Genomic DNA, 24,842 nt, shown 5'->3' with positions numbered 1-24,842 from the left:
CGTGCCTAGGATGTTGCAAAAGAGATTCATGATTAAAAATGCACACCCACCCTCACGTTTCCTCCTGAGCTATGGATGTATACAAATCTAGCATTTATGTGCATGTAGTGGATTAGTCAGGGGCCTGTCAAGCCTTTGCCCACGGGTTTTCTACATGCAGCATTGCTCTTGGCTACGCAGGTTCATTGCCCTGTGCTGAAGTTAGCAGGGGGGGTCTAATCAGGGAGGAGAGTGCAGGTGGGTTTCAGAGAGAGGCGCTGCATCAGTTTTTAAGCCAAGTGCCCGTTGTCACTAGGTGTCTCCTCTTCATAAATAATAAGGTAATGCTTTGGTAACCCAGTAGTCATCAACTCTACAACTATTAGAATGAAATATGAAAATATTCCCTTATTTCCTGAAATAATAGACAAAAAATGCATTGACCTCCACAACTAAGTACAACAGACTCTTCATTTTCGAAATGGAAAGATCCCCAAAACAGAAAGCTCCGTAAGACTTAATAATGGTCCTGTTTTTAAATCTTCAGTTATCCTAATGCATCTCTGTGTGACCGTGGGCAGGTCACTTAGTGTTTCTCCTAATCTTTATCTCCTAATTTGCTGATGTGCTGTTAATGTTCAAAAGACCTAAATTTTGTTTGTAAACTACAGCATTTTGTACATAGATAAATAACATCTTTGGGTTTTTTTCTCTTTGAAAGGACAACTGTAATGTTTGCTTGAAGACACTGAGAACAGTTGGCATGGGAGGACTATTTTACATAACTCTTGTGAAGTAATTGTATTTACTTTTCATTCAATGTTTATTTCTTTACTTAGCAGACAGAAGGGGGAGCACAGACAGACGGCCAGCAATCACAGACACAAAGTAGTGAAAATTCAGAGAGTAAATCTACACCCAAACGACTCCATGTCTCTAATATTCCTTTCCGCTTCCGGGACCCGGACCTCCGGCAGATGTTTGGGGTAAGTCTCTGAAGTCCTTTTGTGGGTTTTATAATTAAAATATAATTTAATCCACCGATGTATTAGTCATTAGTATTTTAGGATAGAACGGCCAATACACTAGGAAAGGTCCTGAGGTAAAGCACTGTTTTCCGCAGTCTTTAGGAACTTTTCCTACCGCCTGGTCTGTTTTAGACCTTAGCCTTGAAGTCCTCACATACAGAAGGTCACTGTGCAGCTGGGTTTGCCTGGGACTCGCGGTTTCTTGGGACGTGAGACTTCCAGAGCTAAAATCAGGATAACATAGCAGTCCCTGCCTTTCTGAGTGTTATGAATTAAAGGAAATAATACCTGTGAGAGCAGATAGGACCTGGATTTTGTCTTTACTTCTTTGCTCATAACTCAGCAGTGTCAAGAGTAATATCTGAAATCAGGCTAGGAGGTTAGTTTGCTCTCTCTGTCGTGTTCTTCCAGCTGTTTACTTCCTCCTGAAATCTCTATCATGAAAGCAACATGTAATAGCAAAGATTTAGGTTACTGGGAAGTGAATGACTACTGAGAATCTTAATTTTTTTTCTGGGCTTATGTGTTGTTGCCGGTTTTAATTTGGCCAAACTCTTAACTTGAACTAGGATTAAGAGATGATTAGTTTTTTAAAAATTTTATTAGTACAGCTGCCTAGTACTTTGTCAGGAGAGCAGATGCACTTCCTTAAGTCTTGGTTATGGCCACTTCATGGCGATAAGACCCTGGAGCTTAGGGCTGACTACCTGGATGTGTCTTTTACACTGAAGGCAAGGCCAGGGTTGAGATTTAATGATGTTTTTGAAGTACTTGAAGAGTTTTTACACAGAAAATGGTAGCCAACTGTTCTTCATCTCTACAGAAAAGAGAGCCATGGAAAATATAAAGGGCAGCATAAAGAATTTAGGTTACGTTTAAGCAGACCCCTCCCGGCACTGTGAGCTATTAGGTTCCCTCCTGAATTACCAGAGGGAACATGGAATCTTAATCACTAGATATCTGTGAAAATGGAGTCCATTCTCATCTGTCAGAAGTGCATTTTCTCTTGAGTCAGAAAAATAGTGTCTATGGAAGACCTGCCTCGGCCAGTTGTCAGTGATTTCTTGAAATGTATTATGCCCTTCCCATAAGGCAAAAAGTGCAAAAAAAAAATTTCCTTGCAAGGAATACGTAGTTGCTCTTCTTCGTCGTTAGTGCCTGTTACTCAGAAGGACAATGGTAAAGAATAGGGGATTTCATGCTCCATTTTTTTTATTAGCTCTGTAATCTTGACAGGTAACTTCTTTTTCAGCCTCATTTTCCTTAACCATTAAAGGAAGGCAGTCTTTACTCTAGAAGGATGTTTTAAGGATACATTAGAAAATGTAAAAAAAAAAAAAAACCCAACAAACTCTAAAATAGACACCATACAAATCTTAGTTTTTTGGATAGGCATAGAAATAAAATTAAATGCCCTCCTACCTAAAATGAGACATTTTCTTTCCTTGATTTTTCTAACTTTCTATTAAATACAAAAGTCTTACTCTAGAAAATGTAGGTTCTTAATACATTTTTTTTATAAAGATAGTAATGATTCAACCCAATGAGAAAGCATGATTTCCCTTTTGCTCTTTTCACTGTTTAGTTTTTTCCATTTCCCAAAGTCTGGTTTGAAATCCAAGTGAAGCAGATAATTGGGTATATCCGTCCAGTACTCAGAGGGAAGTGAGCCAAGGAGTTATCTGGAGGTTTACTGCATGTCCCTGTCAACTCAGTTCATCACCTGTTAAGGAAGACAGGTGGTTTTGTCTCCTTACATATGGCTCTCCTCCACATAGTTACTGCGTTTTATGTTTGCCCCTCCCTAGCCCTCTGTTGAGCTACCTAAGAATAGAGTTATTTAGGCTTTGAGTTTTTAGCTTTGTTTGATTGTCCAAATGTTAAAATATTTAATTACAAAACAAAGTTAGTATTTAAAATATTTTCGATGATGTTCATTGCAGAAATATTAAAATGGCAAATAAATGGAATCATCCATAATGTCTATGAATGTTTAGTATGATGGAAAATAGCACGTAGCCTATAGAAATGATAACACAGATATATGTTTATTGACTTGGAAAGTTGTCTGTAGTATATTAAGTTAAAAAAAACTTTTAAAAAGCAGTGTGTGTAGTGTGTCAGATGTCTCTTGTTAGCGATGTCTGTTAGGAAGAGCCAGGAGGGCTGTGTCCCAAATGTTCCAGACGGTGAGGCTGCAGATGATCTTCGTTTTCTCTTTTCCCTTTTGTTTATCTATGTTTTCTAATTTTTAGAGTGAACATGATTTACTTGTATAAATAAAAAAAAGAAAGGGAAAGAAAGACAGCCTTCAATAGTATATCTTTCTACTTAGGATTTACTTATTAAAACTAAGACATTTTAACAATCAGAGATGTAGTTAGGAAAATCCACAGTTCCTGTCCGTGTGAAGAAGCATGTAATAGGGTAGCACTGAATATCTTCTGCAAACAGCTTCTACTAGATAGAGGTGGATGGTGCATGAGTGCGTGAAGTGAAAAAGGGGAGATTATTGGCTCAGTGACAAGGAAAAATCAGAAACTGATATTGGGACCTATGGACAAGTAGAAACATAGAGGTTAAATAAATAGTTTAAAGGAAAAAAAAAAAGCCTATTCCTTTTTCAGAAGAAAGTAAAGTGTGTGCGTGAAAAGCTGACCATAAATAACTTTTTATTTTTGTCTCTGCAGCAGTTTGGCAAAATCCTAGATGTAGAAATAATCTTTAATGAACGCGGCTCTAAGGTAAGCTCCATTTCAGTATTAAGTGTGCTTGGTTTCTTTTTTGTTTTATTTTAAATAGTCAGTAATCAGAGAAATTAAGCTGTTTTTCAAGCCTGTGGAAAATATCCCAACTATCTCGCTTGGATTAAATTATCTCTAAAAATAAGCTAGCACAGGGCCACACTTTATCCTGACGCTTGAATTGGAAAGTTTGAAGGGAGAGTGTGGCGGGGAGGAAGATAGGAAGTGGGAGATGCCGGCCGTCATCAGACTTAGAGTTGGCCTAAGCTGCTTATTTTAAAGGAAGAGAGAGAACACTGGAAAAAGTGGAATTCTGTTCTGAATTCTGTCAGAACAATTCAGCTTTTAAAAATCGAACTTCAGAATGACATACTTAGAACAAATGTAATGTTTCAGGCGTTCAGTTGACTTGCTCTCTTTCGATGAAGTTTTGACAAGGCTTAAATACAGGGAGTGGCGACTCAGGACTTCCCTGTGAGCCGATGTCCTCCTTCAAGTTACCCCTGGAGAGGCAGGCTTCAGGATGTCAAGTCACTTCAATTACACGTACAGTGAGATGGTTTTTGCATAAGAATGAAAGTAGTAACAGCGTACTATTTGATAGATGTGTTCACTTCTGAATGTGTTCTGTGTAAGGACTGAAAATTTTAATTAAGACTTATTTTCCCCTAGTAATTTACTAGTTTAAATTCCCAATCTATATGATTTAGAATATGTATGCACTAAAATAAGCTGCAGTGTTTTTAGGAAATGAGGGAATGGTTAAGTGTTCAAATGGTGTTGTGAAAAAATACTTGAGTTGAATTTCGGGAAGTTTTGTTTGAAAGTTTTCTTTCTCCTCAGCAAATGAAATACTCCCCACAGACACAATCAGCTGGGGCCCAGCTTGTAAATATTTACCTTGCCGTGTTCAGTTCCACTTGCATTTTTAGGTTAGACCAATTTTTGAATTAATTTTCATTTGGTCGTCTCTATTGAACTTTGGAAATAGCCCTCGGCTATGATTAAATCTCTAAGAATGTAATTTGAGAAAAGCTAAATAAAGCAAATAAATGAGTTACTATTTACCTCTCTTCAATTCCCTGCTCCAAATTGACCATACGATGGGAAGGAAGAGCATATATCTCCAGAGTTATGTATGCGTCCTGCCCTGTCTGTACTGACAGGAATGTGTGTACTGTTCTAATGCTCTGATTATTAGCCCCTTCCTTTATACAACGCATCAACACTAACAGTGTTTAATTCTGACTGTAATCATTATTTGTTAATTATTAAAGAGGTAATTGTACTCTAAGCTTCCAGTGTTCGGTTAAAACAAAAAAGATTAATATGCCTATACAGAGCTTTCTCCAGCACTGAACTTGGTAAGTATTTTTAAAGTGAAATCTGTTCAAACTGTAACCAGTAAAGCTGTTTGTGCTTGTAATTTCCTCACATGGATTTCTATTCCTTTTTTTATAGTTTGCGTTTATTTTTTGTTACCTTTTTGCATACAAGGTGGAAAATAACAATGGTTTAGAGAAGCACATGAATGTAAAACAAATATGTGAAGATTATTGACTGTTTATCTAAAGTAGTAGTTTAAATATTTTTGGTTTTAAGTCTATGCACTTAAAATATTCTTATCTAGACTCTAACTGGAAGCCCAATATAATTCCATCAGGCATTGAGGACTTGCTCCTTACCAAGAAAATAATTTGATTGAATTCTTGTGAAGCAAAGGAAATTGATCTTTCGTAAGGCTTCTTTCATTGACTTCAAGGATTTGCCTACTACTAAAACTTTTTAAATTTACCCAATTCAATTGCTTCTCCCCTGTAATTTTCATTTTAAAATGACACAAGCTTCCTTTTCTCTTTGGAGAATCTAGAAGCATATGCTGCTTCTCTCAGCTGGATGCTGTGTCCTCACTGCCCCCTTTTTCTTTGCGCTGCTAAAGGGTAGACAGACTATGAACTAATTGGTCAATGTTTTTAAAACAAAGCACAGAATTGGGGATTGCCAAGGACTGATAGAGAATCTGCCTTCATCTTTTGCCCTTCTTAACTGTTCCCTAAGATTCTGTGCTGGAATGGTCCCCCCGCGAATGGTCCCCCCGCGACTGTTCTAAGGCTCGTGGATAGAGATTTATTTTGGAGTCTAAAACCTAGATGCTGCTTCTGGGATCTGCCTAAGATAAATTGAGGACTTGTCTTTTTGTAAATTAAGTTTAGTTTCTCATTTCTTATATGCTTAGGGTTGACTATAAAATTAAAACATCTTGAGAGAAACCAGAGAAAAGGAGACTTATGTGGTCCTATTGTTTAGTTAAGAGTTGCTCAGTCTTTTAACAGAATGGTTTTCTGTACAGAAATCAGCTTTATTGAATTGTTTTTTGAAGCAGTAATGGAAAAACTGGTCACAAAATAATTCTTACATGTAATAAGGTATTTAACCAAATGACTCCAAAACAAAAAGCAACTCTTTACCTGGTCTTATTTTTTATAATGAGACTTTCAGTCCAGGGTTTTCAGAGATAGCCACGTAACAACATAAGTGAACACTGTTAGGCTCTCTGCCTGACAATATTCTACCTTTTCAGCTTGCCTGAAGAGTAGAATTTCAGTGCTCCCAGAAGTAACTGGTTTTTTGTTGTTGACCTCTTTCATTTTTTTCTTCTTTGATTTTTATACTCTGGATTTGGTTTACCTAGATTACAGAATGAATATCATTTACATGCATGCAAACATATTTTAAAATCTTCTTTTACTCCCCTACTCCTTTGTAAAAACATAGCCAGCTGTATCTAATTTTCTGTGATTAACTGAAACAAAATTAGACTATCCTTTTGAAAATGTTCACTTAGGATGCGTGATGAAAAATGGCACCCCTGCCAAAAAATTAACTAATGTATTCAAATAGAATCTAGAAAATTATTATACGGATATGTATAGCTTTATTGATTCTCCAGATTTTACCAGTCATGACAAAGTATTAATACAAACAGTAGGAAGATAATATTTAGGTAGAGTGGCCGTATGTTCTGGTTTATCCACGATGTTCCCAGTGTATACCTATTGTCTTAGCATAATTATTAATAATGTCTCCTTCCTTCCTCAAAGTGTCCAATTTGAACAATAAGTTATATTGTCACTCTCCTTACAGATATTTTGAGTGGCAACTTTTATAAAGCACCCTTTTAAAAACCATTATTAAAGGAAAACATGTTTAATGAGAAGTAGAAAGAAAAAAAGAGTGTACATAGTTCATTAAAGAGAATATTCACTAATATTCTCATGTATTTCCTTCCAGTCTTTTTTCTCACATAGACTCTTAAACAGAAGTCTAGATACTGGCCACCTACTTCAGCCCCCAGTGCTCTCAACCTGGCCTTCACACTTTTAGTGACTGAGGACTTGTTGCTTTTCCAAAGTGTATTCCATTATTGAAATTCAGACTTTCCACCATCCTGCTCACTGTCACCCAGTCCATAGCGATTTGTTTGTCATAATTATCAACCTTATGAAATACAGAAATGCACAGATTCTGACATTTATATCTTCCAGCAAGTTTTCTCAACACACTTTTGCTATAGTTGTCTCTTGAAGGGGCTTGAATTAGAGACACGGAGGGTATAGAAGCTCCTCGCCTCTTCAGAGGGTGCCGGTTATTAAGTCCGTTAAAGGGCTGCAGAACAGAGACCGCACAGTAGTGAGATGTCCAGCAGGGTTTCAGTCAGTGTTCCAGCACTTCTCTCCGGTGGATTTCTGGAATGATGAGGATCTGGGTTCAGGTCAGGCTTAAGTTTGGGCTGGAGTTAGGGAAGATAAAACCTCTATCCCCGTTCCTCAGACACAAGTAATGTCATTTCTGGCCTGTTTCCCTGGCTTTTGAGTTCACACAAAGGGAAATTATTTATGTCTTTCAAATATGGTCAAAAGACTGTCTTTGAAATTGCACTAAGTAGGCCTCTGATTTCAGTAAAATTTGATAGGTAATGCTGAGGTGAAATGTTTTTTCATTATACTTAAAATGGAATTAACAGTGCATGTATTTCCAAAGGGCTTAGTTTATTTTCTTTTGTTACCATTTTATGGGTTTTAGTTTTATTTTTCTTTTATTTATTTTTTAATTTCTGTGTTCTGGCCATACCCAGGAGAACCGTCTGCTTTTGATTTCTCCCTTAAAAGTTACATGGTAAATTTTCTTTCTCATTCTTCTGAGATGGAAAAATTCAAAGATTATACAAATTAAAAAATATTTTTACAATGCTTATCCTATTGCTTGTTATTTATTGCAGTCTGAGGCCAGACTAAAAAGGTGACAGTTATTCGGCTCCCATATGCCCTTGATGATAAATGGATGTCAAGGCAGGTGATAAAATTTTTGTCACATGCAGTAGACGTTTTCACCACAATTGTGTTCACCTGATGAACACAGCATTCCTCGATTTCCAAAAGACAGCAGCTGAGATAGCTGGTAAATCACTACTCTAACACTGGTGTCTTTGAATTAGCATAGAAGGACCTGGGAAGCTGAGAAACTTAGAGGAGCGCGTAAAGCACACAGAGCTACGCTGTCAGTACAGCGGCCATGTGGGCGCTTGAAATGTGGCGAGTCTCAAGTGAGATGTGCTTTACGTTTGAAATGCACGCTGAGTTCGGAGACTTAGCACAAAAAAGGAAGGTTAGACATCTCACTAATAATGTTTTTGTATTGACGCCATGTTGAAATGATAATATGTTGTGAGTATTGGGTTAAGTAAAATAGATTATTGAAATTAATTTCACCTGGTTTTACTTTTTTACTGTGGCTAGTAGAAAAGTTTAAATCATTCGTATGGCTCCTGTTATTTTTCTCTCAGGCACTGCTTGTAGGCAAACATGTCAGTATCATTTTTTTTAATTAAAAATAAAAGTTTACCTTTTGTTTATCAGTTTTTTATCTTCTTACATACTTGAAATATTTACTCTTGTTGCGAGTTTGAGATTAAATCTCAGTTTGACTTTGTAGCTGTTTCCCTGTTTGATACATTGTATGGTCATTTTGAAGCTCTTCTAAGGAAAATGTGTTAGGTTTAGACATAATTTTATTAATTTATTTTTCAAAGCAAGAGATCCAAATGACTAAACTTAATGTGAATTAGATTTGTAAGAATGAAGGAACATTAAAACATAATTTCGTGTAGACATATTTTCTTCTTAGTAACTTTATAAACCTGCATAATCTGTGAATATCCTTAGCTCAATTCCTGGCACATTTTCAAAAACGCTAAATTTTATTGAAGAAACAGTACATAAAAATTTTTTTTCAAGCTTTGAGTCAATATTCTTGGAACCAAATTGTAAATGTGGTAGATAAGCACTCGTGAAGTTGAGCTGATGGAAAATCACCTGTTTAAAGTTTCAACAGAAGAGAGTAGGATTTAAGAAGAATACTCTAAAAATGCTGGTTACACTTCTCACCTTCCTAGTCACAGACTAATTCTGAGAGGTATATATTAATTTCCTCTTGTTTATGAACAAATCACCTTCAAATTTGGTGGCTTAATACCACACACATTATTATCTTACAGTTTTGGATGTCAGAAGTCCAAAATGGGTCTCACTAGGCTACCGTCAAAGTGTTGGAGGGCTGCATTCCTTCAGGTGGCTCTAAAGCATAATCCATTTTGTCGCCTTTTCCAGCCTCTGGAAGCAGCTCACTTGCCTTGACCTATAGCCCCCTTTCATCTTCAAAGCCAACAGTGGCCAGTCCGGTCTTTCTCAGGCTGCTGTGCTCTGGTTCTGACACCCCTGTTTCCCTCTTTCACGTATAAGCACGTTGTGATTACATTGGGCTCACCTGGATAATCCAGGATAATCTCCCTGTCTCAAGATCGTTGATTTAATCACATCTGCAAGATCCGTTTTGCCACGTAAGGTGACATATTCACAGGCTCCAGGGATGAGGACGTGGACAACTTTGGGGGCCGTTATTCTGCCTGCCCACAAGGTCTGTTTATCTTCAAAGGAAAGAAAGAAATCCTCTTACCTCTATGTTTCACATCAGGAAGTCTCAAAGTATCAACAAGGCCTTCTTCCTCCTGCCCTAGGTAAAGATGCTTGTAAAGATTGCTTTATTTTTATATCTTTGGTATCTTGATTAGCATTTCCTTTGGAGTATAAGCTTTTTTTTTTTTTAAGATTGGCACCTGAGCTAACATCTGTTGCCAGTCATCTTTTTTTTTTTCCTTCTTTTTCTTTTTCTTCTTTACCCCAAAGCCCCCCAGTACATAGTTGTATATTCTAGTTGTAGGTCCTTTTGGTTGTGCTATGTGGGACACTGCCTCAACGTGGCCTGATGACAGGTGCCATGTCTGCGCCCGGGATCCAAACCAGTGAAAGCCCGGGCCGCCGAAGCAGAGTGCACAAACTTAACCACTCAGCCGCGGGGCCGGCCCCAGCACTTTTCTTTATAAAACAATTGTAAAGCATTTGAAAGTGAAATTTTGTTCCAGAATATTAAAGTCATTATTGAGAAAACCTTGCACAAGCAGACCTTAATGTTAGACTTGGTCTCTTGCTGACTATAAAATGTCAACACTTATGATACCGGCCTGTGTTCTTCTGGATGCAATTATTGTGTCACAGATGTTCTATCAATACATTCCAGAAAGGAAAGTCATAGAACACATTTAGCAATTCGGTTTGAAAAGGAAAATTAGAAGGATTTTAGGACTAATGTAGTTTAGTAAACAGAATGCTGAACTTAGATTTCAAAGCTTAATTTCTGACTTTCTCACTGTTAGCTGTAGGAAGAAGCTACATGGAAGGAAGAAGACTTTGTTGATGCTTTGGGCCTTGTTGATACTTGGGTACTTAACCTCAGTTTGACTCAGTTTCTTTACCTTCAAAATGATGTTAACAAATTTATCCTTTCTACCTCATGATTGTATTTAAACAAGTATGTATGTATGTGGGTGTGTAGATATTGATAGTCATAATGCTAAAATTAAAAATCTAAGTATTAGTCTCCATATAGAATGTTATCCAATTACTAATTTATAATTTATTAATTTAACCCAAGGCATAAAATGTATGAGCCTGTGAGAATCAGTTGGAATACAGCTTATAATACTTCTAAAATGTGACACAAAAACTCAACACTGTCTGTGACTTTTCTTAAGAGGTTTAACTTTCCCCAATGGATTCTCCAGGGTTGGAGAAACTGACTTCCTCTCTTCAGCAGATGCTAGTGAAAGTGACAAATGGTGTAATTAATTAGTAATTTACCCTTGTATACTTTGAATTGTCAAAGTGGCTATAACATGTCTATATCAAAATTTGTTCCCAAGAATGTGTTCCCATTGATGTTTTCAACACATTTACATTTTTAAGGAAACTATTAACTAAAGTTACCCATAGTATTCCATTTCCAAGCAACATATATTTAAGTTTCTGTCACCTTAGCATTGCACTGTCAGCATAGCATCTAGAGTATTTGTGGTGATATCCAAACTGAAGGTAGAGACAATCCGTTGGAATCCTCCATGGGGCACCACCCAACCATATAATCACTTAGAATGCTGAGTAATCAGGTCCTTCAAAAACAATGGAGCTGCGTTTATAAAATCTTAGTGAGCAATGCACACTGTTTACCATCTCAGTTAAGAGCACGGTTCGTATATGTAGGACTACTCATGGCATTAAGCAGCAAAGCGGAGCTTCAGTAAAAATAAAGGGTTCCAGGTTATCCTACAATGGAGTAGTCAAAGAAGGCTAGAGAGACAGTGAAGCCATTGAGAAATGAGGACTTTCCCAGAAAATCTAAGAATTTACCACTAAGATTTAAGTAGCTTGAGAAAATTTTGTAGTTGCAGAGTGGAAAGATAAGAACAAAGCACGTAGAATGAAACTGATATAATGCTTTATGAAATAGTCATATAAGTGTATAGTAAATCCTGCTGGTGTTGAAATTGGTAGTATGAATATGACCCGGACAGTCTTTTCAGATATAATGTGAATAAAAGGTAAAGTGCGTTACTCCCTGGTCTCCTGGTTTGTCTACTTAATGAATTAAAGCTCTGTCGTTTTTTTGCAGCATCTACAATGCACAAATAAATTAGTCCTAACTCATAGTAGCAGCTGTATTGCTGTTTTATTGTATTCTTCTCCTGTTGAATAGTATGCAACTGATGTCACTAACGCAGAGCTCATCCCCGTTGCCTTTGACTGTTCCTTTTCTCTCCATATGGAAAATTATTAATACATTAAGAAGCAGATGTAGGCTTCAACAAATGTATAATTTAGGCAAATTTTGAAAAGCAGTTTTCTGAAATTCAGCTGAACATATTTTTACTGTTAAGTGCCAGTCTGGTCATTTAAAATTGGCATTGGAAAAAGTCGTAATTGACTCACCACTGCTTACTGATGTTTTCGTTTGCTTAGACGAACATGAGTGCTCTCCTCTTCCAGCCCCAGTACCTACAGAATTACGCATCGAGACTGTGTCTCAGAGTATCCTGTTCCCCAAGGAGTTGATGGAGATAGAAGCAGCAGGCAGAGTGGAGCCAAACTGATTAGACCTCCCAAAAAGTCTCGTTGTACAATGATCGCACCTAAGTATCAGGTTTCATGTAGAAGTTGCTGGAGAATAATAGATTTAATTAAGTATTTCTTAGTATTGTATAAAGGGATGTGTATATTAACAGCGTGAACTGAGAGAGAAAGGTAGGATGTAAAAAAAGTGTTCAGATTCCTGGTTGAATAGTTTGACCCGAGTAACTCTGTACCTTAATTTTGGTCTGGCCTCACATGCTTTATGTTTTATTATTGTTATTAATTACATTATTATTATTATTATTATTATTATTATTACTACTACTCCTACTACAGTTCTTTATTCTTTTATTGGGTTTAATTTCCCTTTACAAAATATGCATGGACCAAAAATGTGCCTTTGGGAGAGTATTGCTGAGTTGTTGCTGATGTCGGTTTCACACTGTGATATTTTTCTCTGTTTACCAAGAGATCAGTATTTCGATGTAACGATGTGCATGTTCTCCCCTTCTCCCGCTGCATGCAGGGATTCGGGTTCGTAACTTTCGAGAATAGTGCTGATGCAGACAGGGCCAGGGAGAAATTACACGGCACCGTGGTAGAGGGCCGTAAAATCGAGGTGCATGTCTTCAATAATTCAATTTCTGGTTTATATTTTTATTTCTCTTTTTTGTGTATTGCCTCACTTATTTCACATTTGGAACCCTGTCTTGTTCATGTGTGTGCACACGTGTATGTGTTTGTACCGTTGTGTCCTTCACCTTCTTGCACTAAAATGTATAAAAGTAGCACTCCTATCCTCCTCTCTCGTATGTTTTGGTTGTTTGGGGCTTATAATTTTGATTTACTTGTGTGTATGTGTATTTGTTTTTCATTTACTTTTTCCTCCAAAATGTTCATCCTTCTGCTCTCTTGATTTTTTTCCTTTGCTTCAGTTTGCGAGACTCTGAATTCCTGTGATCAGACCAAAATAAAACTAACTAAAAAGATGTCTAAAAACTCTCCAATTTATAACATTGTGTCCTGTAATGAATCAAGGGGCCAGCCAATACCCGCTCTCTTGAGAGGCCAGTTCGCCTCCATGTGCATGTGATAAGCAAAAAAAAGAAGATTCTGGGGAGGGAGGAAAGAATCCAAAACTCATATGATCTTTAAATATATTTAATATCAAGAATTTCAACAGTTAATGGAGAAAATCCTCGAACAGAGGGTTTGATGGCTGCCTGGCAAACGTACTATTATTTTGATTGAGTCAGCCATCTGGTGTTCACCAGCCCTTTTTTATAACGCAGTGAAGGTTAACTGGCCCCTTTCCCCTTTCCTGGTTTTTAAAAGTATGAAATATACAAGCCACCATTTTGAGTAAGATGTCTGCATATTTTGCTTTTTTTCCCCCCTCCCTTTCCAATGGTTTAGCATTTAGGGCCCTTCACTTGACTCACTCTTTCCATGGTAACTATACACAATGCTGGCGATGGTGCCCGTTGGCGGTAAGTGAAACAAAAGCACTAGAGAAGAAGCTTTTTAAAATGTAATTACAAAACAAATAAGAAAGAAAAAGTCCATCTGCCATCTCACATTAACACTACAAAATGTGATTTGACTTGTCGTTCCTCTCCCTCTTCCTTCCCCCTTTTATTTTCAATGCTGTTGAGTAATGCCGCCTGGACTTTGGATGTACACATTGTTTTGTAGCAGTCTGAGCTGTTTGATTACTGACGTCATGGTGATTTTCCCCCTTGCACATCTTACTCAGAGTTACTGAACTCCAGTTTGGCTGGTTTTATTAATGCACTTCCTGCCCCTACTGCCTTTCCTCCTTTCCTCTTTCCCAAACTGTTTGTAGCTGTGACTGTTCTTTCTTTGCCCTTGACAGCTCTCCTTCCTGCCCGTGACACCCTTCCTGCTGTCCTCTTTGCTTTGCCCTGCCTTTTTGTTCTCTTTGCCCAGTTCTCTTCCTCTGCCTTCGCCACCCCTTCTCTCTGTTCCCTGCTGCTGTTGGTCCCTTGCTGACTGGTGGTTGGTTGGTTCTGGCCATCTCCCTTTAAGTGCTTGGGTGCGCCCTGCTCTCGCCGCTTCTGTGAGCTCCTGCCCCATTCTAACCCTCCTCTGTGAGAGCCTCGCTCCTCACTTTCTCCCTTTCCAAAAGTGATTGTTTTTTTCTTTCTTTTATTTGTGTGTGTGTGTGTTTTTTAACTGCATGCTCTCAGTCTCATCATTGTTGTATCCCATTCTTTTTTTTAAATGTGAAATGTTTATATGATTTGGTGGGTCAAACTAGAGTAAATGTAGTTTCAAGCTCTTTTCCTCACATGGGAAGATTATCTCTATACAAATTCTACAAGACACATTAAGACGTTTTTTAATTCCAATTCTACCCAAAATTGGTCTTTTCCTAACACAAATTTATCACTATACAAATCTAACGTAATGTAAATCCCCAGAGGCAAAATAAGACATATTTATATTTTGTGTGTTTCATAATTCTTTTAAAAACTGGCCTTTTTTATGCCCTCACAATGCAGTATATAATCAAGTTCTGTGGTGAGGCTTTACCCTCCTTGCAAGAGCTTCGAGGCTGATTCTGACGCTGGGCTTCAGTATTCTGGCTTCTACGCTCCGTTCGTCTTTTCTTCATCACCATCTTTGTAACACGGCTTACCTTAGCACCGAGAGTGCGTTAAATTATGCAGTTCTGTAATGAGGGTAGGGAGTACCATAAAAGAAAAAAACGCAAGCTTTATTTTTTCAATTAAGTGCCTAATTTAAAGGCCTTCTGAAAACTTTATTCTTAAATGAATAGACCACATAGTCTAGAAAATTCAAAATGGTCTGGAAGACCGTCAAAATGAGAATCTAAGTTTCTGTATTTGTTCACCAGCCTCAAACCAGAAAACCTATACAAACATATCAAAAATGCTGAACATTAGAACAGGTGAAATCCGTAGATTTATTTTCGTATCTTCCTGTAAATCTGCTTCCTGACCAATGTGGCAAGCCTCTGTTTTATAAATGAACTTTAAAGTTCATGTGCAAACGGAGTTGTTTCCAACTTAATTTTTTCCGTATTTTCCTTAATGCAGAGACTTCTCTGTTTAAGAAATCTCCAAAAAACTTGCAAATGTATTTTTTTTGGAGTTCTGGATAGTAAAGTAGTCCTAGTTTTCCATTTGGAGACCAAGAAACTGCCATTTACTCTTGTTAACCTCATTTAATAATCACTTTAATTAAAGTACTGTATATTAATATTTTATATTGCTATATTAATTATTTAAATCAGTGCTCTCTGAAATTTACATTTTAAACTGAGTACTATGTTATTGGATGAGCAATTCTGTGTTCCCTAATGTGGTCTACTTCCTCACTGCCCCTTCCTTCTACTTTGTATTTTTAGGTGAATAATGCTACAGCACGTGTCATGACCAATAAGAAGATGGTCACACCATATGCAAATGGTGAGTGGTTGCAAGTCATCTTCAGAAGGATGTCATTTTTTCTTGTGTAAATATGTGGACTTTTCATAAACATCAAAGAATCTCTCTTGATTTCAGTTTTGAGACAGTTTGTTTCATTTGTCTTCAAGTGTTTTCTTTACCTAGGAGACTGTTGTATTTTTACAAATTACCTTTTTCTTAGAATGAAGCCGTTTTTTAGTTATTAAGGTTTTATGGTCTCAGGGAAGTTCACGTCATATGTGGTTACCTGTTAACCCAAGCGAGGTCCTGCGAGGGCACCGTCGTTTTTAGCTGCTGCGGCTCTTTGTCATATGTCAGGCTTGTCCACGGTGCCTCCGGATGCCCGCCCACTCTCACTTGTATAGCTGATTCCTTCTCATCTGAGCATGAGTGGAATAATTCTTGACACTTACTGTCCTTCTGCTCTAGGGGTGATAGCCATGGGGAGTGGTGTGTATATTTTCTATTTTCTATTCCATGACTACGTTATATAGTGAGTTTTAAAAGTGTTTCCCACTGAGAAGAAAGTTTTCTGTGAATTTTTACATCAGTTGTCAAATTTAATCTAGATTCATGTTCTCCAAATGAGAGGGAATAGGATTTTAATCCTTAGGACAACAGTGGTTTTGCAGACTGTTCCACAGCGCCATCTTGAGGGGAAAAAAGAGGAAACCAAATGGGTTGGGTGCTAAGGCCTCCAGCTCTGCTTTTGATCTGAGCAACTCCTCATTCTCTGTTGTGTATTTTAGAGTTCTGCATAAGATTTATCTAGCATAAAAGGGGGAGTTTCTCCCTGTTTATTGCTTTGTAAAAGTTTGAACCCACTACTAGAGTATGACGGTATATGCTGGTAATGTCTTAAATCAAGTCTAAGTCTATGAGTATTGAGTGTGTCCCACAAAGTCTTCAATGAATCATGCAGCCTAGCTTTTCAAACAGATGATGCAATGCAGCATAATTTGTGTTTTCCCTACTCATTTGTCAGTGGGTATATCTGATACCACCACCTCCCTCTTTACCTCTGATTTTCTTTTTACTGCTATCACAAAAACAGAAGTTTCTGCAATTTTGATAAAAACCCAATGTAATCAAAATAGGAAGGAGAGGCGAAGTATGTGAGATTTCCTTTAGACGCAGAGAGAACGGTGTGGCAGAGAGAGCCGCTGACTGGAACTCAGATGACAGCAATTCTGCTTCTACATGCGCCTCTTCTCTTCACTCTGTGACCGGGGCCAATTTTCTAACTTATCTGGTTCTGTTTTCATCTCTGTGAATTGGCAGTCATAGAATTTTAGCACCAGAAGTTCCTTTAGAAGTCATCAAAACCCAACCCTTTTAGCTTATTATTTAGGAAATGAAGCCCAGAGGTGGTGGCTATCTTATCTTTCCCTTCAGGTTTTGTCAAGGTCAAATGACATAAACATCTGTGAAAATACATTGTAAATTGTAGAAAACTAAACATATTCAGAGTATTATTGACAGCATACCATTATTATAACGTATGCACTTAAAGAGAGTGCTTGCTTAGGTAATAATGCCATTGGTAGGAAAGGAAAAGCTCATTTTTAAATATTATTCTAAATCAAATACACGCCTAATGGAGCCACACTTTAGAAGCTTGCTGCTGCTGTGTTAAAGGTTCCGAGAAGAGTGTGCTCAGTGCCTTCAGTGCATTCTCAGTCGGCGTTTTAGTTCATGTCGGTTGGAATCGCTTGATTGTCTGACATCGCAGAACATTGGTACTCTCACAACTCTAGTAGGATTTGAACCCAGGTTCTGCCAAATTTTTTGTGTAGAATAATGAAGAAGCATGTCTATAAACCCATAAAATAATGAATGGGGGATTGGAACGATTCAGAATGAATGGATTTTCTCTTGAATAATGTCTTTGCTTTTAGCCATTTAAATCTGGTAATTGACCTTTTCTTCTTTCCATTCATTTATTTATCAAGTGACAGTGGCACAATGTTAGCCCTAAATAACATAAAAGAAATAAACCGAAGAGCCAGTCTTTCAGATGAAGAATAGGGCATGTGTACTTATTTATGTATAAAATTCAATAATATTCATTGATTAAAGTTTTCATATGGAGTTCTACTTGTTAGCTATCAGTGGGCAGTAGTACATTTTTCTTTTTTTAACACTTGCCATTCCTACAAATATAAAGTTCTATAAATATAAAAAAGAGAATGAAGAAATAAAATTGACATCAAACCTAATGTTGTTTGGAAATACTTAAAATTTATCAGTGTTTAAGCTCATATTCAACAGCAGTCTAATATCCTTTAGCTAAAAAGTCTGATTAATTTAAGTATGTTCCTTACAAATTAAAATCTCAGAAGACATGCGCTGAAGTTGGGAATGTGCCTTGAATTTTATTGTTGCATGTCTCTCCTTGTTGACTTGGTTAACTCCAGTGAGCTCCTGATGGTAAATCCCAATAAAAGGAGATTTCACTTTACCCAGAATCCCATCAGCATGGTACAATTGAACAGGGAGTTCAGAGAGCCAGGTGAAATTTGAATTGAGTCAGAGGGTACCTGATAACACAACTAGAGTAGTAAACAGTGTTAAGATGACATATAAGAAAGTGTGTCACAGTGTGGCATAGGACGAGATACATTCTGCCTTGTTTCCTTTTTCTAAACAAAGCATAGGTCATTACGCAGTTCTGTGAGAGACACTATACCAAACCTGGGATTTATTTGTATTTCTTTTTCCTTCTCTCATTCCGTCTTCTTCCTACCTCCGTCTCAGTTTCTTTCTCTCCCCACTTTATCCCTACTCACTACCCCAACCCCTCATCATCCTTTCACTGTGCTAGTGCTGCTTAAAGATAATCAGGTCTGGAAACGTCATCACCTTCTCGTATAAACCCCCCACTGGCATTCTAAAGAGAAGTTGGTAATAGGCAAAAATCAACCCAGCAGTGTCTGAAGCCCACTTGCACACCCCTTCTTTGCCCTGTACTCCTCATGGAGTCTTAAGTGCTCGCTGTCCTCTCTTCCGTTGCAGGTTGGAAATTAAGCCCAGTAGTTGGAGCTGTGTATGGCCCCGAGTTATATGCAGGTAGTATTTAAGTTAACTTTTGCATTTGTGCTATTTAATTGTAACAACATCTGTTGCTTTTCAACTTACTATTCTTTTGTAATCTTTTTGCATTTTTTAATTTTTTTTTAATGCAATCAGCATCCAGCTTTCAAGCAGATGTGTCCCTAGGCAATGATGCGGCGGTGCCCCTATCAGGAAGAGGGGGTATTAACACTTACATTCCTCTAATCAGTAAGTAGCCTATGTTGACCTGACGTGGATTTTGAGTGTTGTGAGTAAACAGGGATGTGCTAGTCTTTTTTTTGCCCCAAGTATAATACATAATTGAAAAGGAGGCATTCTCAAGAGAAATGAGTACTATCATAACGCTCTGTCCTGCTTAGCCTGTGCTAGAATCCTTCTGACCAAACACTAAGATTGCCACAAAGCTTAAATTGTTGGAAAAGGTAGAAGGAAGGGAGGGCCTGTAAAGAACACTTTAGTCTGCACTTAATAGCAAAGAAAACAGAAGGAGTAAGTGTTTGTGGAGCATATTCTCTGTGTTCTCTGCAAGTCGGCTTGGGCTCTCTAGCAGAGCGCCACCCCACACCACCTCCAGTGTCGACTCTTCTCAGCTCTGGGGGCTTCTCTAGAGTCATTTTGACCTGAGCCATTTTGCTCCAACAGGAGGTATAATTAAACAGAGTTCGGTGGACATGGAATCAGTGTTTCTCCGTGCTTTCCAGAGGACAGCACGCTTAAAATAGACCCTTAGAAAGTGTCTGCCTCTTTAAAGGCTCCAAGGCTACAACAGAGAGGAGGTTCCCCTCTTACCTCACATTTCTGGATTAAAACATTTTAGATAAAGGAGTAAGGGTGACTGATAAAATGTCTAAAGACCATTGTGTGCCTTGTGGTTTGGCACCATGTAAAAACAGAAGAGAGTATTCTTATGAGGAATAGTTATTACATGCGCATAATAATGTTTAGAAACAAGATTAGTAATTGGCCAGTTAAAGAGTTTCTACCAGTCAATTTACACTGTCCACAGAAATTTAGTCTCTCCTCTTATCATGGCAGTAGTTCTCAGAGCTGCTTGACCTCTTTCTCACCAGCTTGCATTGTAATTCCAAAATTGGGAAGGAGCAGAGAACTTACTCAAGACTTGTGATGACTGAGGCCTGGAATCATTAGCTTTTGCGTAGTGGGTCTCTCTGTTTCTTTTTCAGAAAATATGTGGTGCATATCTTTTCATCTCTCCTGTTATTGATTCAAAGCACGTTGTGACTGCACACCTGCTATTGAATGCAAGTTGACATTTCTGTCATATTTTGGGTCTCCCTTTAGTTCCTGGCTTCCCGTACCCAGCTGCAGCCACCACGGCGGCCGCTTTCAGAGGAGCCCATCTGAGGGGCAGAGGGCGGACAGTGTATGGCGCGGTCCGAGCGGTACCTCCAGCAGCCATTCCTGCCTACCCAGGGTAAGCATTAGATTCCAAAATAAGCAATTGGACAAAACAAGAATACCATGGCCCTTATAACTTCTGGGACATTGCCGTGCCACGTAGTAGAGATCCTATGAATATTTGCAAATTAATGGATAAGATGGCAAGAACCAAAATATACCATGATCAGAATGTAATGAAATATCAATTCATTAGATAAATCTTCATTTTGGCCACCTTAAGCCCTCACAGTAGTGGCTTAAGACAGTAGCCAGAACCGTCTTGTGTTTACTAGCAGTGTGTTGGCATGGAGTTCACTCAGCATCGCACGAATGTGGATTAACACTACTACAGAGAACCAAAATAGGAGCTCAAGACTGTAGAGCAGACCGCGTCTGCTGTGTTCACCCCCGATCACCACCCTGTGTTGGGGCTGAGGCCATCACACGTGCCCTCTTTTTGGTTTCACTGCCTGGGTGGTGAGCAGCAGACCTAGTTACCCACAATGGATTTGCTTTCTTTGTAGGAAACGGATTAAAAGAGTTTAATTCAAAGATGAACCAAGTCCAATTGAATCAAGGCAGAAAGGGAGAAGTAGGAAGAATTAAACTACAGTTGGCTTCTGAATGATGGTAAAATGACTAATGGAGCTGAGCATCCTTCACCCTTTGATTTTTGTATGGAGGGTGTCTCATGCAGTGGAATGATTCCGTAGCAACAAATAAATCCTTTGTTGTTGAATAAGGGGAAAGGAGTGAAGATGGCAGGTTTTGTTTTCAGTTGTTTCTCACTGTCAGCCTAAAAATGTATATCTTTATAAGGAGTGGACTTTTAGTTGTATCAAGGACTTTCTTCAAAGATGTGGCATTTGTGTTCTTCATCTTTTCTCGGCCTGTGACAGGTTTTCCCCATATCCTTACTGAGGAATAAACATGGTGGCGGCGGGGCCTGGTCACTGCTGCTTAGTTCCAATATAAAGGGAAAGAGCCTGCTTTGTAGGCCCTTTTCTGACAGCAAAATTGGGTTCGAGGTGTGCTAAGTTAGCATGCATTGATAGACCAAACGGGCAGGCCGTTAGGGGGCCTCCGTTGCACAGAATTAAAGCATTTTTATTAGACAAGTGTGCACATTGATACAGGCAGGCTCCAAAAGCTGCTGGAAGGGAACTGCTTTAGAAATTAAACCTTTGTTTGCAGTTTATAGGTGTTTAAATCCCATGCATTCCATCATCTCCATCTTCTGCCATTACTTACTTTTAATTTTATCCTTTTTTCTCTCAACTTGACCTTTGACCTTCAACCTCTGACATCTCTCTTCAAAGATGTGACTAAAGATGCATATTGTTTCCTCAAGAAATAGTCAAGGAAAACATACAAACGAACCTTTTGGAAGTTGTGCACACTAGGAAAATTGTTCCTGAAGCATCTTCCATTTCAGTCCAGGAGAGTTTACTGTCATGTTTGCAAAGAGATACTGCTCACCAGAGACATGGGACTTCATTCTGTAATATTGCTAAGTTTCTTTAGGCAGTGGTTGAATCCGTTCCTGTGCAGAGTAGGTCATTTCAGCATGTGGCCGAAGCTGAGAGCCCGTTCTCTACCAAGTCTGTCAGGTGTAGATTTGCTCGAGGACACTATCTTCATGTCTAATCACATCAATGTCTGTGCATTACATTGAACACTGATTTCCCATGTTTTCTTTTTTATTAACTAAACCACTTGTTTACATGGAAGATGGCAAGGAATAAGTCCAGTATTTTATGGGGAATGGCCTAAAGTTGCTTTTCAGCTTAGTGAACTAATTTCATCATTAATCATTGTGTTCCAGCCTCACTATGGCATTTGATACAGGGAATATTGGAATTCCTCTAGAATTTAGGTGAATATTCCCAATGAGTGATGCAACTCAGCGTAAAATTTATTCGTGCTTTTAATGCCACCACTCTTCTTTGCAGAAGACATGTTTTTCCATCTTTGCCTATACCCCCTTACTGAATTGTTGAAAGTTAATGAATCAGCACTTGGCATCAGTGCTTCGCGTTTTATCAGCCTTCTCATTATGAACAAGTCTCCTTTATCTACTAAAATGCAGTTGAGAGGCAGATTACTTTCTAATATCAGACTTTAACTGCAATTGGAGATAATAAAAGTGGGTAGAACTTAGCTAAATGAAAATCACAGATGAATTTAATTGCCTGTTGTGTAATAAAAGGCACATGATATTTGAGGCATTGCAAAGTGTGACCATACTGTCGTGTAAACACACCAAAGTGTCATTGGAAGTAGAATTCAGAAACTTTCCAGCAACTGATAAGAAATAAGTTATTTCATATCCAAGTTAAAAATATGATTTGATGACCTCACTTGCTAGCTTGTTTATTGTAACAGAGAAGGTAGTGGTGAAAATATCCAGTTTGTTTAGCTGAATAAATAAACAGATCTTCTAATTGAAAATAGCCAAATTTTGGTTTAACAAGTACGAAGAAGAAAGTCTTATCTTTTATCTCTACTGCTGTTCCATGTCTTTTGGTCCCAAAGTAATGTTTTGGGGAAATTATATGCACAAAATACCTCCAAAGGTTTGGAATCTATATTTTTAATTATAATAGTTTAGTGTTGCTCAGGATTAAAAAAAAAAAGTCATGTATTTTGTTTGATACAAATTTGTTTTCTAAACAGGAAAATAAACCCTTCTCTTCTTAATCAGCTACCTTCTCAGTTTTATTCTTTCAACTAAAACAGGTCATGCCTAGAACTTCAGTTATCAATTGTATTTTTCAGAATTCCATTAGTATTCTTATGGTCAAAAAAGAACCCTTAGAATCTTCCAGTTACTCCTTCCCGCTCTGGATTACATTGTTACTATCTGGGATCCCCACTGCACCTTTGAATTCTTGGACCTTGGACCAATCACCTTAACCTTTAGCTCATTATCTCTGCTTGTGAAAGCAATGCATTGTGGGTATTTTTGGTTGTGTTTTTTTTTTAATTACATTTCTCTGTTTACTTTGGTCAGAATTGATTGACTTGTTTTTCTGAGGTGTTGCATTGGTTCTTAAAATGCTGAATAATAATACTTTGCATGCTTGTGTGATCAGCCAAATCTTATCGCATGTCTAATGTGCAGGGTAAAAAGCAGGTGATGTATGGATATCAGAAAAAATTTACGTTACTATGAAACTGAAAACAAAATACTAAACATAATTTTGAAGCATACTTTGCGTACAGGTCCCGCCCTAATGGAATTCTTTGCGTTCATTGTTTTCATGTTAAACCCCTCGCTACATGCCCTCCCCACCACACACACACACACACACACACACACACACACACACACACACACGCCTTTTGAAAATCTTTAAAGAAGAACTTCCTCCTAGGGTGAGCTTTAAAACAAAAATACTTCAGGTATGAAAAGTTGATGTTTCCAGTCCAGCAGATTTTTCGATAGCTGTGTCAGGCCCTCTGGGAATGCTCTTTGTTGTTTTAATCTTACTTGAATTACCAGATCTCTAGGTCGTTGCCTCCAGTCTGGCATTCCTTTCCCTCCTGGCATGTCCTGGAGCTGTGTGACGTGCGTGTGCACCTTCACGGTCTCTCACTGACTCGCAGTGGCCCCAAGCCCAGGTTACGTATTCATACATCACCTGCCTGTGTAGAGCGCATGTGCATGCTGCCGTCCTCAATAACCGGAATGTGTTTCTGTTCTTTTGTTTTTTGTTTTTGTTTTTGTGTGGATTTTCTGCAGTGTGGTTTACCAGGACGGATTTTACGGTGCTGACCTCTATGTAAGTACACACACCGGGGCCTTCTGGACCCCATCCCCTGACAAGCCAGCCTTTTTTTTCTGTTTCTTTGGTTTGGTTTGATTTTTTTTTAATATAATTTATTTAATTTTTATTTTGTTTTTCCTTGTGGATATATATATATATTTATATATTTAAGAATGCAAGCATGCTTCTCTGCCACTGCGCTTGCCCCTGGGTGCAAAAACTAAGCCTTTGGGTTTCCTGATGGTTGCTAGAGTCAGTCTACTGGACATATTCTTTTCCCTTCCCACTGCCCACAGATGTCCTGTATATCACTACTATATTGGCGAGATGATCAGCAGGTTTAAAGTCTTATGACTGTCCTGTCACATGCATACATAAATAACAGGACGAGCTTAGCTTTAAGGCAACTCTTTCCCGTGTCTGCTTTTCCTTCTCATTTCTCATCCCTCTTTAGATCATTAGAGCTTTGATCTACATAGATGGCAATAAGCTTTCTGAACTGTGTGTTTTCCTATCTTACATACTTTGAGCGAGCATTATCTTGTGAAAGTAAATAAGGAACTGATGCCAGTGAAGAGGAGGTAATAACGAGAGAAAGCCAAATGTTCAGTGATTAAGGCCTTTTGTTATCAAAAACTCCACAACCAGTGGATCTGTTTTCTGAAGAGCCATCTAGAGGGAAATGAGTCGCATAATTAGCAACCTAGACTCTTTTTCCAAGCATCTGACTATCACACAAGATCTGTTAATTCTACCAGCCATGTTACCATCATCATCATCCATTATTTAAATTATCTAGCTATAGAGAAAGGTCTGCGATTGGTTTGTCACATATTCTTTAAAATATGGACAAAATGATCTGACAAAGAGT

The 24,842-nt window shown here is 38.2% G+C and overlaps 1 protein-coding gene across 50 annotated transcripts in view; it reads left to right on the top strand.

The window, feature by feature from the left end:
- Positions 1 to 24,842, top strand: part of RBFOX2 (RNA binding fox-1 homolog 2) — a 265,853-nt gene that overhangs the window by 224,757 nt on the left and 16,254 nt on the right. For 13 of the 50 annotated variants that reach the window (XR_011534751.1, XR_011534748.1, XR_011534752.1 and 10 more), the window contains 8 exons: positions 819 to 965; positions 3,698 to 3,751; positions 12,797 to 12,889; positions 15,665 to 15,725; positions 18,741 to 18,794; positions 18,915 to 19,007; positions 20,103 to 20,235; positions 23,947 to 23,986. Coding sequence is in view for 45 of the 50 variants with exons in the window: in XM_070600248.1 (XP_070456349.1) it covers positions 819 to 965; positions 3,698 to 3,751; positions 12,797 to 12,889; positions 15,665 to 15,725; positions 18,741 to 18,794; positions 18,915 to 19,007; positions 20,103 to 20,235; positions 23,947 to 23,986 (675 nt within the window). In the remaining 5 variants the exon portion in view is untranslated. Of the gene's footprint in view, positions 1 to 818; positions 966 to 3,697; positions 3,752 to 12,796; positions 12,890 to 15,664; positions 15,726 to 18,740; positions 18,795 to 18,914; positions 19,010 to 20,092; positions 20,236 to 23,946; positions 23,987 to 24,842 lie in introns of all 50 variants that reach the window. The other 37 variants (XM_070600253.1, XM_070600258.1, XM_070600276.1 and 34 more) reach the window with 9 other exon arrangements.

The sequence above is a fragment of the Equus przewalskii genome, chromosome 29 (assembly GCF_037783145.1).
Source record: "Equus przewalskii isolate Varuska chromosome 29, EquPr2, whole genome shotgun sequence".
In the NCBI taxonomy this organism is placed as follows: Eukaryota; Metazoa; Chordata; class Mammalia; order Perissodactyla; family Equidae; genus Equus; species Equus przewalskii.
The sequence above is the reverse complement of the archived record's forward strand: the minus strand, read 5'-3'. Positions and strand labels throughout refer to the sequence as shown.